This window comes from Podarcis gaigeae (genome assembly GCF_964106915.1).
Source record: "Podarcis gaigeae genome assembly, chromosome: 13".
Lineage (NCBI taxonomy): Eukaryota > Metazoa > Chordata > Lepidosauria > Squamata > Lacertidae > Podarcis > Podarcis gaigeae.
The window spans coordinates 20,694,833-20,706,708 of record NC_139689.1 but is presented as its reverse complement, the minus strand read 5'-3'; the positions used below and the strand labels follow the sequence as shown (position 1 = coordinate 20,706,708).

Below are 11,876 nucleotides of genomic sequence, written 5' to 3'. Positions count from 1 at the left end.
TGCCCACTGGATAGTCAACATCGTCTAATCTCCCTGCTAACAAGTCGGGATGAATGCTCAGCAAACTAGATGCCTAGAAAGACCATGAAGTTCTAAATGTCTACTGAAAAGGGACTCAGAAATCGCTTCCAGGTGTTAAAAGCCTCCGTTATTAAGAAATGCAGGCCTGAGTGTTTAACAACAAAGGTGTTATGTACTGAAGTTCTCACCCTGGGCCAGCAGGGGGATACTGTAGGTAGTTTTCACTCAGGTCCACATATGCAAATAAGGGATTGAAAGTGACGTTCAGTGATTGGATAGTTACAGAAAATGGTTATTGTTGCATTCTAGTGGAGCTCTATATAAGCGGGCTGGCTGAACCCTTCAGTTCAGTTCTGTTCTGGCCTGTGGATAAACAAGAGCTGTTTGAAGTATTGCTGGGTCGTCTGATATGTTCACCCAGAAAGACCATGAAGTTCTAAATGTCTACTGAAGAGGGACTCAGAAATCGCTTCCAGGGGTTAAAAGCCTCCGTTATTAAGAAATGCAGGCTTGAGTGTTTAACAACAAAGGGGTGATTTAACTGTAGAATTCTGCTGCCAAGAGAAGGGGTGGAATTTCCCATCTCACCAAGTTGACACTCTCTCGAATGAGATGCTTTTGCCAGACACAAGCAGGTGGGCTTGATCCAAAAATAACTAGAGGGAATTTGCTGGCAAGGGTTGAACTGGGGAGCAGGTTTAATGGTTTCAACACTCTATTCTGACTTTCAGTTCAAAAAAATAAACGATGAAAAAGAATCAATGAAGCCTGCAAAATTAACACTGTGTGTGTGTGTGTGATATATACTGGAATAAATGGAAATATTTTAACAGAGGCTGATTGGTGTCTCCTGCTGCTTCTAAGAAAATCCAATTCTGTGCCCAGGAAACTAAAATTCGATGCTCAGCAACTTAAGTTAGGTGAAGCAAAAGAACATATGTTACTACACTTATTTTTCACAATGCTGCTTTATTCTATAATTTATAATTTATAAATGTATTTTGGGTTTTTGTTGTTGCCAAATCTGGAATGGGAGGGCATGAAAGGGATGCAGGTGGGAGAGAGAATGGAGAGAAAGAAAGGGATTTGAAACCATGTTTGTCAGATGGGATGGGGTGGCGCTGTGGGTTAAACCACAGAGCCTAGGACTTGCCGATCAGCAGGTCAGCGGTTTGAATCCCCGTGATGGGATGAGCTCCCGTTGCTCAGTCCCAGCTCCTGCCAACCTAGCACGTCAAAGTGCAAGTAGATAAATAGGTACCGCTCCGGCGGGAAGGTAAACGGTGTTTCCGTGTGCTGCTCTGGTTCGCTAGAAGCAGCTTAGTCATGCTGGCCACATGACCCAGAAGCTGTATGCCGGCTCCCTCAGCCAATAAAGTGAGGTGAGTGCCGCAATCCCAGAGTCGGTCACGACTGGACCAAATGGTCAGGGGTCTCTTTACCTTTACCAGGAAACGCAGGGCATGCTGACTTTGCTGTGAAGCTCTTAAAGTGGAAAAGAGGAATCAGTAGCCCCTCCAGATGTCACAGAACTACAGTTTCCATTATCCCTGGTCATTGCTGGTGCGAGCCTCTCCATCCCTGTGTTAAAGGCACAATGTTCTGCCTTATATTCCCCCAAAGCGCTGGCCCAAAGCTGTGGGATTCTGGTACTGTGAACATCACACGAAGCATTCTTGCAACAAGCCAACATCCTCTTTTCTTTTCCAGATCAGCATTGGGTCAGCTGAGGACCATGTCGGAGGGGGACCGGCCTACGAGCGGCCTGAGCCAAGCCAGCAGCACAGTCACCATCTCTTCCGTCTCCATGGGAACGAAGGTGAGGAATTGGAAGTGGTCCGAGCCCTCTGGACAGGTGCTGCTGGGGCAATAGATAGGCTTCCAGAGATCCTGCTCGCCTTCTCTTCCTGAGCTAAGCTGGGCTTTGCAGCTTCATTTGCAAGGAACACCTGAATAGTGTTTACCTCAGGAGTTGGCAGCTTGTGCTTTAAAATAAACAAATAACCAAAGCCCTTTTTCGGGAAAAGGAGAATTCTACAGTAACCATGTAAACAAGTCCACAACATTTATGAGGCCTCAAAACAGTCACACTGGCAGATGTATCCCTGCATACCTATGGGAGGCCTTATCCATATTTCCCGCTGCTTTCTCCCAGGGAAAACCGCTCTTTAGTGCCCAATCGGAGCAAACGGGGCAGTCTGGTTCTCCCACACAGTACTGTTTTCCATGGGAAAACCTCTCAGATTGTGCTTTCTAGGCTCGGGACAAGTGTGGATGAGCCCTCAGACATTTGTGGCACATTTGTGACCTGAAAGGAAGGGAGGAGGGGATAATCATTCTTCTCTCGGTTTACAAAGGCTTTCTTTCTTTCTTTCTTTCTTTCTTTCTTTCTTTCTTTCTTTCTTTCTTTCATCTGCCTTCACCCTAAGGTCCCAGGACAGGTTACAACAATTAAAACATAATGTTTAAAACAGTTTAAAACAACTGACAATCACAGAAATAAGTCGAGTCCTAAAAATCCCAGGTGTCAAACGCTAGGGTAAAGAGGTACAAACCTTTATATGGTGAAGATGCCAGACTGTGCCGGATTTACGTATAAGCTAAACAAGCTATAGCTTAGGGCTCCACTCTCTTGCCCCCCCCCCCAAATATACTTCTTCTTAATTGTATTTCGCTATCAATATACGTCTTCTTAACTGTATTTCAGTTCAACAATTACTTTGATAAAATACATATTTTGTTATGTGCAAATGGCTTTAGATACCTATTAGGTCCATAAATTACCATATAGCATATATTCAACACACACAAAACGGCGACAATTTGTTGTTGACAAAGGAAAGCTGGACATACAAAGGGCCCCATTACCTTCAGCAGCTTCATCACACCTAAATCCGGCCCTGATGCCAGACACACTGTGAGGCAGAAGTTCCACAATTTAGGGGTTGCCATAGAGAATCCCCTCTCCTGGGCTATTTCCCCCAGCTTCTGAGGGTGATGGAGCAACGAAAAGTACCTTAATCTTAATACCTGAGGGTGTTCGTAGAGAAGGAGGCAGTCTTTCAAGTATTTGGGTCCTGAGTCATGTAGGGCTTTAAAACACTAACATGAGCACCAGGAACAAACTCATAACCTGCGATTAGGAGCAGGATACCTGAAATTCACCACGAACTTTACTAAAACCATAAATAAATATATGGTTAGGGTTGAAAAGACTTGCTTGGGAGAGGGTAATTAAATTAATTTGAATGAGCTGTGAACAGCAGCTCAGATGTCCACTGCTTATACCATGGGAAGTAGCTCGTTTCACCAACATCAGAATGGTTTCATAGGGATTTGGGATATTTCCATTATTACAGTGATAACGTATTGCACCTGAGTATTCGAGGAACATGAGGCATTTTTATTTAACTTAATTATATCAGAATTTAGAAGCCACTGTACATTCAAAGAATCCCCAAATGCTGTACAGAGAGAGAATTATAGAACAATACAGATCCCAGAACTGTATGAAAACATAAAAAACCCCCAATAAGGATTAAAAACTGCAGGAATAAGGCAGACCAGTCTTGGAAGGCTTGGAAGACAAGAAAAGTTTTCAACAAATGTCAAAAACAATGTTGGAGCTTGCTTCACTCCTAAGGGGAACCGAATTCCTGACGTCTGGTGCCACAGTGTTGAAAGCACAGGCTCAAGTCTCAGCACGCCTTGCCACAGGGGTGTCGGGCATCAGCGGCAGATCTAAGTGATTGGAATAGGACGGGGGGGGGGGGGGGGCGGAGAGAGAGAGCTTCTCAGACGCCCCGATCCAGAATCATATGAGGCTTCTAAATACCAGATTCAAATACTTGAATCTAGCTTGGTAGCCAATTGGCTACTGGCACAAGACATAAGCATATGTAGAAAAAGGCAATGTTTACCTTGCTCTTAAACAATAGATCTTGAGATTGTCAGAGGCCATATGCTCTCTGCCATGATGTATTGGGAATATTCTCTTGGTCTATTTATGTATAAAATATTTTATGTAACAGGGACGCGGGTGGCGCTGTGGTCTAAACCACTGAGTCTAGGGCTTGCCAATTGGAAGGTCGGCAGTTTGAATCCCCGTGACAGGGTGAGCTCCTGTTGCTCGGTCCCTGCTCCTGCCAACCTAGCAGTTCGAAAGCACACCAAAAAGTGCAAGTAGATAAATAGGTACCGCTCCAACGGGAAGGTAAATGGCATTTCCGTGTGTTGCTCTGGTTTCGCCAGAAGCGGCTTAATCATGCTGGCCACATGACACGGAAAAACTGTCTGTGGACAAACATCGGCTCCCTCGGCCAGTAAAACAAGATGAGCGCCCCAACCCCAGAGTCATCTGTGACTGGACAGGGGTCCTTTACATTTACCTATTTTATGTAACATACATTCAGTGGGGATACTCACCACTGTCAATGAGGCAAATGGATGTTTACAAGTGCCTGCTGCATAGATTTTGCAGTGTATCTATGTTTGAGGCTGTCTTAAGGGATATAAGAGGGAAGAAAGGAGAGACAGCACATCCTACATTCATCCTGAAATAGGCTCTAGTCCAGGCATAGGCAAACTCGGCCCTGCAGATGTTTTGGGACTACAACTCCCATCATCCCTAGCTAACAGGACCAGTGGTCAGGGATGGTGGGAGTTGTAGTCCCAAAACATCTGCAGGGCTGAGTTTGCCTATGCCTGCTCTAGTCCAGCACTGTTGAAAGCACTATACCTTTAAAGCACTTTTGAAACATACTCTTTCCCTCAAAAAATTCTGGACACTGCAGTTTACCCTTCATAGAGCTACAGTTCCCTTAACAAGCGACAGTGCCCAGAATTATTAGAGGGAAAGTCTGTGTTTCAAAAGTGTTTTAAAGGTATAGTAAGGAGACAGCCAATGACAACAAATCTGTTTGTACTGATGGGTCTACAGGGCTCTTTGCTTTTGCTGTAGTAAGCACCCCTCCCAGAAATTTCTAGTTTCTAAGTCACACTCATAAAGAGTGCCAGTTCCTTTGGCTTATCATCCTTTCACTTATCACTTTCCTGGGGTAAAAAGTTTTAGGGCTGCAGCGCTTACTCAGGTTTGGTTTCCTCTGGAAGGAGGTCACGGGAGGCCTATTAGCATTGTGTAATATTTGCATTTGAACTGATTTACATAGGTGGAGGCAGGCACAGCTTCAAACACTTGAACTGATAGGCAACATTACACCAGATCTCTAGGGAGGCAGCCAGCAACCAGAGATCACTTTTTAGAGCTCCAAACTCAGCTTTTTGTGGCTTTCCCAGTCAAGCTGAAACTGCTGACTTCTCTTCACATAAAAACCTGGATTACATCATCCTTAGTCAATGGGTGACTGGGGGTGGGAGTGGTCTGCCTCCAATGCTGCTTTCTATCTACATTCCCACAACATTCCTGCAACAGGAGACAAGGGGCTAAGTATTTAGTTCCCTATTACAACAAATCTCAGGGCTATTGACCACTCTTTTGTCAGCTTCTGGTATTGCCTCAGGGAAACCTGCCCAATAACCCTATTTACAGAAATCTGATAGGAAACCTGTTGCTTTTTTCAGGTGGGATTTAATCAAATACTGGCAAATTCAATTTGTGCAGCTGAAGTTGATTTGGAGCTTTTGAGCAACAGTATCCACTTGTTCCTAAAATTGGGCCTTTGATGATAAAGCAGGTCTGGAGGGACCTTTGGCCTCCCAGATGTTGCCAGACTACAGCTCCCATCAAGTCCAGAGAATGTGGTCAGTCACCAGGGATTATTGGAGTTGTAGTCTTAAAACATCTGGCAGGCTGAAGGTTCCCCACACTTGTGATACAGGAAAGTGATTATCACCAGGCTTGTAAATAGCATTAGCCCACATTCTTCCATTTCTTTCCTTGCTTACCTCTTCCCACTGCTGTTTGACCACTGCCAGTTTTGGATTGTAAGCTCCTTTGGAGGAGGGACCATGCATATACTGCCTAGGTAAGGCTTTGCAGTTCGTAGGGTAGTTTGTCCACCTTGCTCCCTGGCTTGCATTCAGCTCTCACCTGTGGCTCCTAGAAGTTGTCAGCATGTGACAGCAGCCACACATTGTGAAGGGCTTTGATTGGCCGGCTAAACCAGGTGAGGGCAGGCGATGAGTCTCAAATCCTAGATGAGTTGGGGACTTCTCCTGCATACAAAGACAGGCTCCAGCAGAGTGAGCGGACTAGACCGATAGCAGGTCCAACGGTCAAGAAGACGGTTTCTCCATGTGCTGCAGAGGGAAGTGAGGGGCAGATGGGCCTCCTCAGCTTGGGAAGGTAGCCCATCTAGGAGAAGGAAAACTCTGGTCATAAAACTCTACTGCCTTGTGAGATATCTTCAGGAGAAGAGAAGGCTAAGGAGTAAAGCCCACACAAATCTGGAGTCCCTAAGACTGTTGGGTGGCGACTTGTGCGCCTCCTTCCATCATCTCCTGCGACCAAGCTGGGACCAAACGTATTGCTCTGCTTTCCTTTGGACCACATCAGTGAGATGGAGAGCGGGGAGGTCTTGTTGTCTGCGCAGCCCAGGACCTCCATGCATGCTGCCCAGGCTTGCGCCCCGTTAGGCAAGGTGAGGCCACGGTTTGACATCACCCCACAGAGGCGCACTCCATTGTCTTGAGACAGACCGATGCCAACACTGATGGCGTGCTATTAACAACCCAGTATTGTATGTCACCATTTTGTCTTCCACAGCCACGCTCAGCCCGGCCTGTCCGGAAGGTTCATGCATTTGGGAAGAGGGCAAACTCTATCAAGAGAGACCCCAACTCGCCTGTCATCATGCGCGGATGGCTTTATAAACAGGTAAAAAAGTGCATGAGAAACTAAGGCGGTTCCTTAGCTCAGAAGCAGCCAATGTGGTTCCCTCCAGCTGTTTTCAGCCACATCTCCTCCCATCTGCCCCAGCCAATGTGGCCATTGGTCAGGAATGAGGGGAGTTGTTACTCACATAATATGGATGTTATCACGTTGGCTGTGCATTAGCCTGAAGGATGAGTGGCTGAATGTTGGCATGGGAAGACCCAAATAGAGCAAGGGAAGCCAGAGGCTGCTGGTGGCATCACACGCTCAGCATCTGTCATTCTCGGGCAGCTGTTAGAGCTCCAGTGTCCTAGCAGCAGGGGCCACCACAAATGAGACCATGCTCCCCACCACCACTGTCAGCGTTGCCAACGCCGCAATAGATCAAGATCTTGCAGAGATTTTGAGATCTCGCCCAGAGTTGTCATGATCTTGCCCCAAATCAGTGTTGATGGCGGTGTCACTTAATGAGCAATAGCTCAATAAATAGCCAACGTCGTGTCATCTTCCTGCAAGGAAATCAGGACAAATCTTTGATAGAGAGGTCTTCTGGAAGTAGCCGATGTCCTCTAGCCAGGGGCAGAATGTTTCTCCTCCAATTATGGCAGAATGCCACATGTGTGACTGTTAGCAGCTTGACTACCAATTCTGTACCCACTGATAAAACAATATGTTTGACGTAACCAAGCAGAATGATCAGGGGTTCTCCTGGGAATTGGTGCCCTGGCCACCTTTGACCTCCCCTTTTCATTTCCTTTCCTCCTCCAGGACAGCTCTGGTCTTAAGCTCTGGAAACGGCGTTGGTTCGTCCTTTCTAATTACTGCCTCTTCTACTACCGAGGTAATTGGGATTTCCCCAAGATTCTGCCAGAGGTGGGCAGAAGTGATGTCATTGTGCTTTTGGAGGGAGGGCTTTTTTCAAGTCTCAGGCAAGGTAGGCTGGTCAAGCATCGGAGGGTGTGCCTCCTCCTTCCTCCTGTTGCTTTCTCAGCCTATAACATTCCTTATGGTCTGTCTGGGAGCAGAGCTGGGAAAATATGCTGTAGGTTGGGGTGGAAAGCTCATGGGCCTCCAGCTGTTTATTCCTTTTACTTACTTATAAGCATATTTTTATACCGCTGCAGCAAAAAATACATCAAAGTGGTTTACAACAAGAATTTCTATACGTATTCTAAAAGCCCACATATTCTGTATCCAGATCTGAAAAGGGTGTGCTGAGAATTTAGTTGCTTTCATTTCATTTTCGACTCTGCTCCTGAAATTTATTTGGTGGAGGAGTTTAGCCTTATATATATCCTTTTTCTTCTGATTCCTCAGATTTGCACAAAACCGGATGTTGTGTTCTTTTGGTCCGTCAGATTTGCCCAAAGCCAGAAAACTGCACTTCTTGGGTGGGGGATATTAAAACAAAAACAAGATGAGGACACAGCTATCTGTGGTCATGCCCTGTTGGCACTTAACTGGGGTGATAGAATCCACAAACTAGAAGGCAGGGAAAAACACAAAAGATAACACCTGCTGGTATGAATAGGAAAGACCGAAATTGTTTCTCATACGGAAATTGAAATACGTGTGGGTGTGGACTACTCCAGTGTAATTCAAATTGTGTGCGTGTGTGTGTGGATAAACAACTATATAGTGCTCAGATGTGGACAAGCCCCTTTGTCCCCAACTTAAGCCCTATGGTTGAGAGAGAAGGCCTTGATTTTTCTTCCTACTAGCTACACCTTAGGCTGTGGAGTGGACCGCTAGCCAGGTTTGACGGATTGGAATCGCTAGTTCAGGCCCCAGAGATCTTGAAGACCCTACAGGGCTGGAGGGGAGAACCTGTGACTCTTCAGACGTTATAGGGATCCAACTCCCATCAGCCCTGACCCTTGGGCAGGTGGGCTGGAGCTGATGGGAATTGGAGTCCCAACAACATCTCAAGGGCCACACAGGGTTCTTTCCATCTGGGCTTTAGGGGAAAGTGCATTGAAGCGACTTCTTAGAATCATAGATCTCAAGGGTCCTCTAGTCCAAACCGCCGCCACCCCCCCAGTGTAGGACTCTCCTGTGACTTTTTTCTTTCCTTTGGTGAAGTTGGAAATGTGTGTGTGTTTGTTTTCCAGACAGCCGCGAAGAGAAAGTTTTGGGCAGCATCCTCCTCCCCAGCTATGAGATCCGGACAGCATTCTCCAAGGAGAAGAAGAACCGGCGCTTCATATTCAAGGTCAGGCCCCCCCTCCCCGGCCCCACAAGTGGAATGCTTGTTTTCTTCCAACATCTGTTATTTTGCTGTCACCCAAGGTCTGTTGACAACCATGAGTGATGGGTGAGAGATTCAACTTAGTTTGCATATGAAGGTGAACTTAAGTCCCACTGTGCAAAGCAATAGGAGAACCAGAACAGAGTCGCCCTGCTGAATCTGCATTTCTGCATATTTTGCAATGCACACAGTGTGTGCATATACTAGGGGAAAGTGCGCACGTAAATGAAAACAGCATTATATTAGGGGGAACTGCTTTGCAAAAAATGTGTACGTGAGTCAAAATTGCACACAAACATATGTAGATTAGGAGAAAATTGCCGAAGAATTTTCATGAAGCCTTTTTTTTTTTTTTAAAGAAAGCTAATAAATTGCAAACTGATGTGGAAATGTGGAAAAATGACTGGAAAAATGAGAAATGGAGAGAACCAAAGCCGACAGATTCTCTCCTCCATTAGCCAGCCATGCAGAAAGCCCACCAGAAGCCCTCAAGCCCACCCTCGCCTCTGCTCTCCAGCTGTTGTCCACCAGAATTTCCGTATGCCTGCTGCCCCCTTGAGGATGCATTGGGCCACTGCAATGACCCCTCTTTTTCTTCTTTTACCTTCCAGGCCGAACATCCTGGCATGAGAACCTATTATTTCAGCGCAGACACCCAGCTGGACATGAATAGCTGGATCCGCGCCATGAACCAGTCAGCCGCCGCTGAGTGTGACTATGGAAGCTAGTAAGGGCTGGGGACAAGTGTATTCTACGCACAGCCCTACACTGGCTGGCCGCAACCTTGCCTCTGGGGTTCTCTGGTTTGGGGATGGGACATGAACCCATCAAAAGAGGGACTGAGAAATAGGAACTTTTGAAAGGGAAACAAGTTCCATTATGGGCAGGATCGTGGAGAGATTAATGGTGCAGATGTTTTTAAAGTTTTTAAACTTTTCTAGGAGAGAGATTCGGTTTGCTTAGGATGGGAGACTCTTCTTCCTGTTGTGGTCCCTTGGGGAGGGGGCGTCACCGATCAAGGACCACATCCAGCAGCCGAGACAGACGCCCACTGAAGGGAGGAGGGCAAAGCCAAACGTAGGCAGTGTCGCTTGCCTTTCTTCCTTTCAACCATCCTTCTGCCACTCCCGCCATCGCCCTCTGCCTCCCCACCCAGCAGGCTGCCCAGAGAGAGACACGTTGCTGCTGCCAGACACCCAGACTCATCACTTTGAGATTAGTTTTGAAATTAGCCCGTGGACACCCTTATCTTAGGAATGTGGGGTGTCTGGATTCATGGGTTATCCAGAAGCAACGTGGGTGACATGGGGAGGTTAAGCCGTGAGCTTTGAAAGAGCCAGCTAGGTTGCGGCGCACGCTGGTCCATTAGGGCGAAGCAAGGCATGGCCCCACCCATCTCAGCCTGCTCTCAGCCACTCTACATCTTCCTTCCTTCCTTCCTTCCTTCCTTCCTTCCTTCCTTCCTTCCTTCCTTCCTGTCATTAACTCTGTGGCGCCACCTACTGTTGGGCTCCCTGCATTCCGCCCTACCAGTCTCAACGGCCACCACTGTGAGGTTGGACGCTGGGTGGGGTTGGAGGGGGAGGAATCTTGATTTCAAACTCTCTGCGGGCAAAGGGGAAGGTCATCGCAGGGGAACCAGCCACCTGGGCTTTGATACAGTCTAAAAAAATCTTCCCTTTTGCCCCGCCTCAGCAACCGGAGGGGTCTCCAAAGCCAGTCCCCGTCCACATGCACCAGCTTTGACGACGTCACGCTTACGCAAAACGACTACGCCAAAAGCGCAGAATCCCTGGAGATCGCCCGTCTCTCGGAGGCACACGACGGGGAGGCCTCGTCGTCCGACAGCCTCCACGTGCAGGACAGTCAGCAGGGGACTCCGCGGCTCGGGAGGACGTCGTTGTGCAGCTCGCTCAATGGCGGATACAGCCACATAAGGAAAGAGCAACCAGATTTAAGGTAAGTTGGTGGGTGGAGAGGGAAGCACCAGTTTTCCACCAGGGGGCGCCGTGGGGAGCTAATGATGATTGGCTCCCACAGGTGCTGTTGGGGCGGGACTTGGATTTTCATCTTTGTTGTTTGATTCTGTGCCTTCCTGTTTTTCTTCCCTCTCTTTCGATTGGCAGCTCCCTGTCTTCCCAGACTCACGGAAGCCCCTCGCCCGTCATCCACCCCAAGCTCTCCTCCCGGCCGCGGTCCCCCTCTGAGAGCCCCTCGCCTTCCTCCCCATCCCGGACCCCTCAGCCTTCCCCTCTGCTTTCCATCCGCTCCTCTCGTTCCTACTCCCTCCCCCTGACCCCTGCCGAATCGCCTCAGATACCCGACGCCCGCCAGTCGCCCCCTCGCGCCCGCAGGAAGCCCCCGAGAGCTGCCGCCGCCACACAGGCCATCTCCTGCGAGGACCTGTCCTCCGCGACCTCCCCGAGGGGCCTCGGGCGGCCCAACACCCCCATGGGGCGTGTGGACATTGCCCCTGGCGAGGGCCCTCCCAACAACCCCTATGCCACGCTGTCGCCCACCACCAGGGGGCGCACCCTGACGCCTGCTGACCGGTATGATGTGTTCCCCTCCTCCGAAGACCCCTATGGCAGGCGTTACGCCCGGAGCCCTCACCACAGCAGGGCCCGGCCCGTGGGCGAGGAAGGCCTGGCGCCCTCACTGGCAAGGCAGCTGCCGCCCAGCAGAGTAAGTAGAGGCTGCGGCACCAGTGGGCAGGGCAGCTCTGAGTTTGGGGCTTATCTTGACTTCGATCCACCCGGGCGCTAACCTTTCCTT

The 11,876-nt window shown here is 48.5% G+C and overlaps 1 protein-coding gene and 1 long non-coding RNA gene across 7 annotated transcripts in view; one reads left to right on the top strand and one right to left on the bottom strand.

The window, feature by feature from the left end:
• LOC310829487 overlaps positions 1-11,876 on the bottom strand; it is a 122,937-nt gene that overhangs the window by 68,231 nt on the left and 42,830 nt on the right. The window lies entirely within an intron of this gene.
• The window catches only part of PLEKHA4 (pleckstrin homology domain containing A4), a 49,686-nt gene that overhangs the window by 22,775 nt on the left and 15,035 nt on the right, over positions 1-11,876 (top strand). For all 5 annotated transcript variants that reach the window (XM_083707861.1, XM_083707859.1, XM_083707860.1 and 2 more), the window contains exons 2-8: positions 1,732-1,840; positions 6,746-6,856; positions 7,622-7,694; positions 8,965-9,065; positions 9,713-9,828; positions 10,797-11,060; positions 11,228-11,786. In XM_083707861.1, the coding sequence (XP_083563987.1) occupies positions 1,757-1,840; positions 6,746-6,856; positions 7,622-7,694; positions 8,965-9,065; positions 9,713-9,828; positions 10,797-11,060; positions 11,228-11,786 (1,308 nt within the window). In that variant the 5' untranslated portion in view covers positions 1,732-1,756. The remainder of the gene's footprint in view (positions 1-1,731; positions 1,841-6,745; positions 6,857-7,621; positions 7,695-8,964; positions 9,066-9,712; positions 9,829-10,796; positions 11,061-11,227; positions 11,787-11,876) is intronic.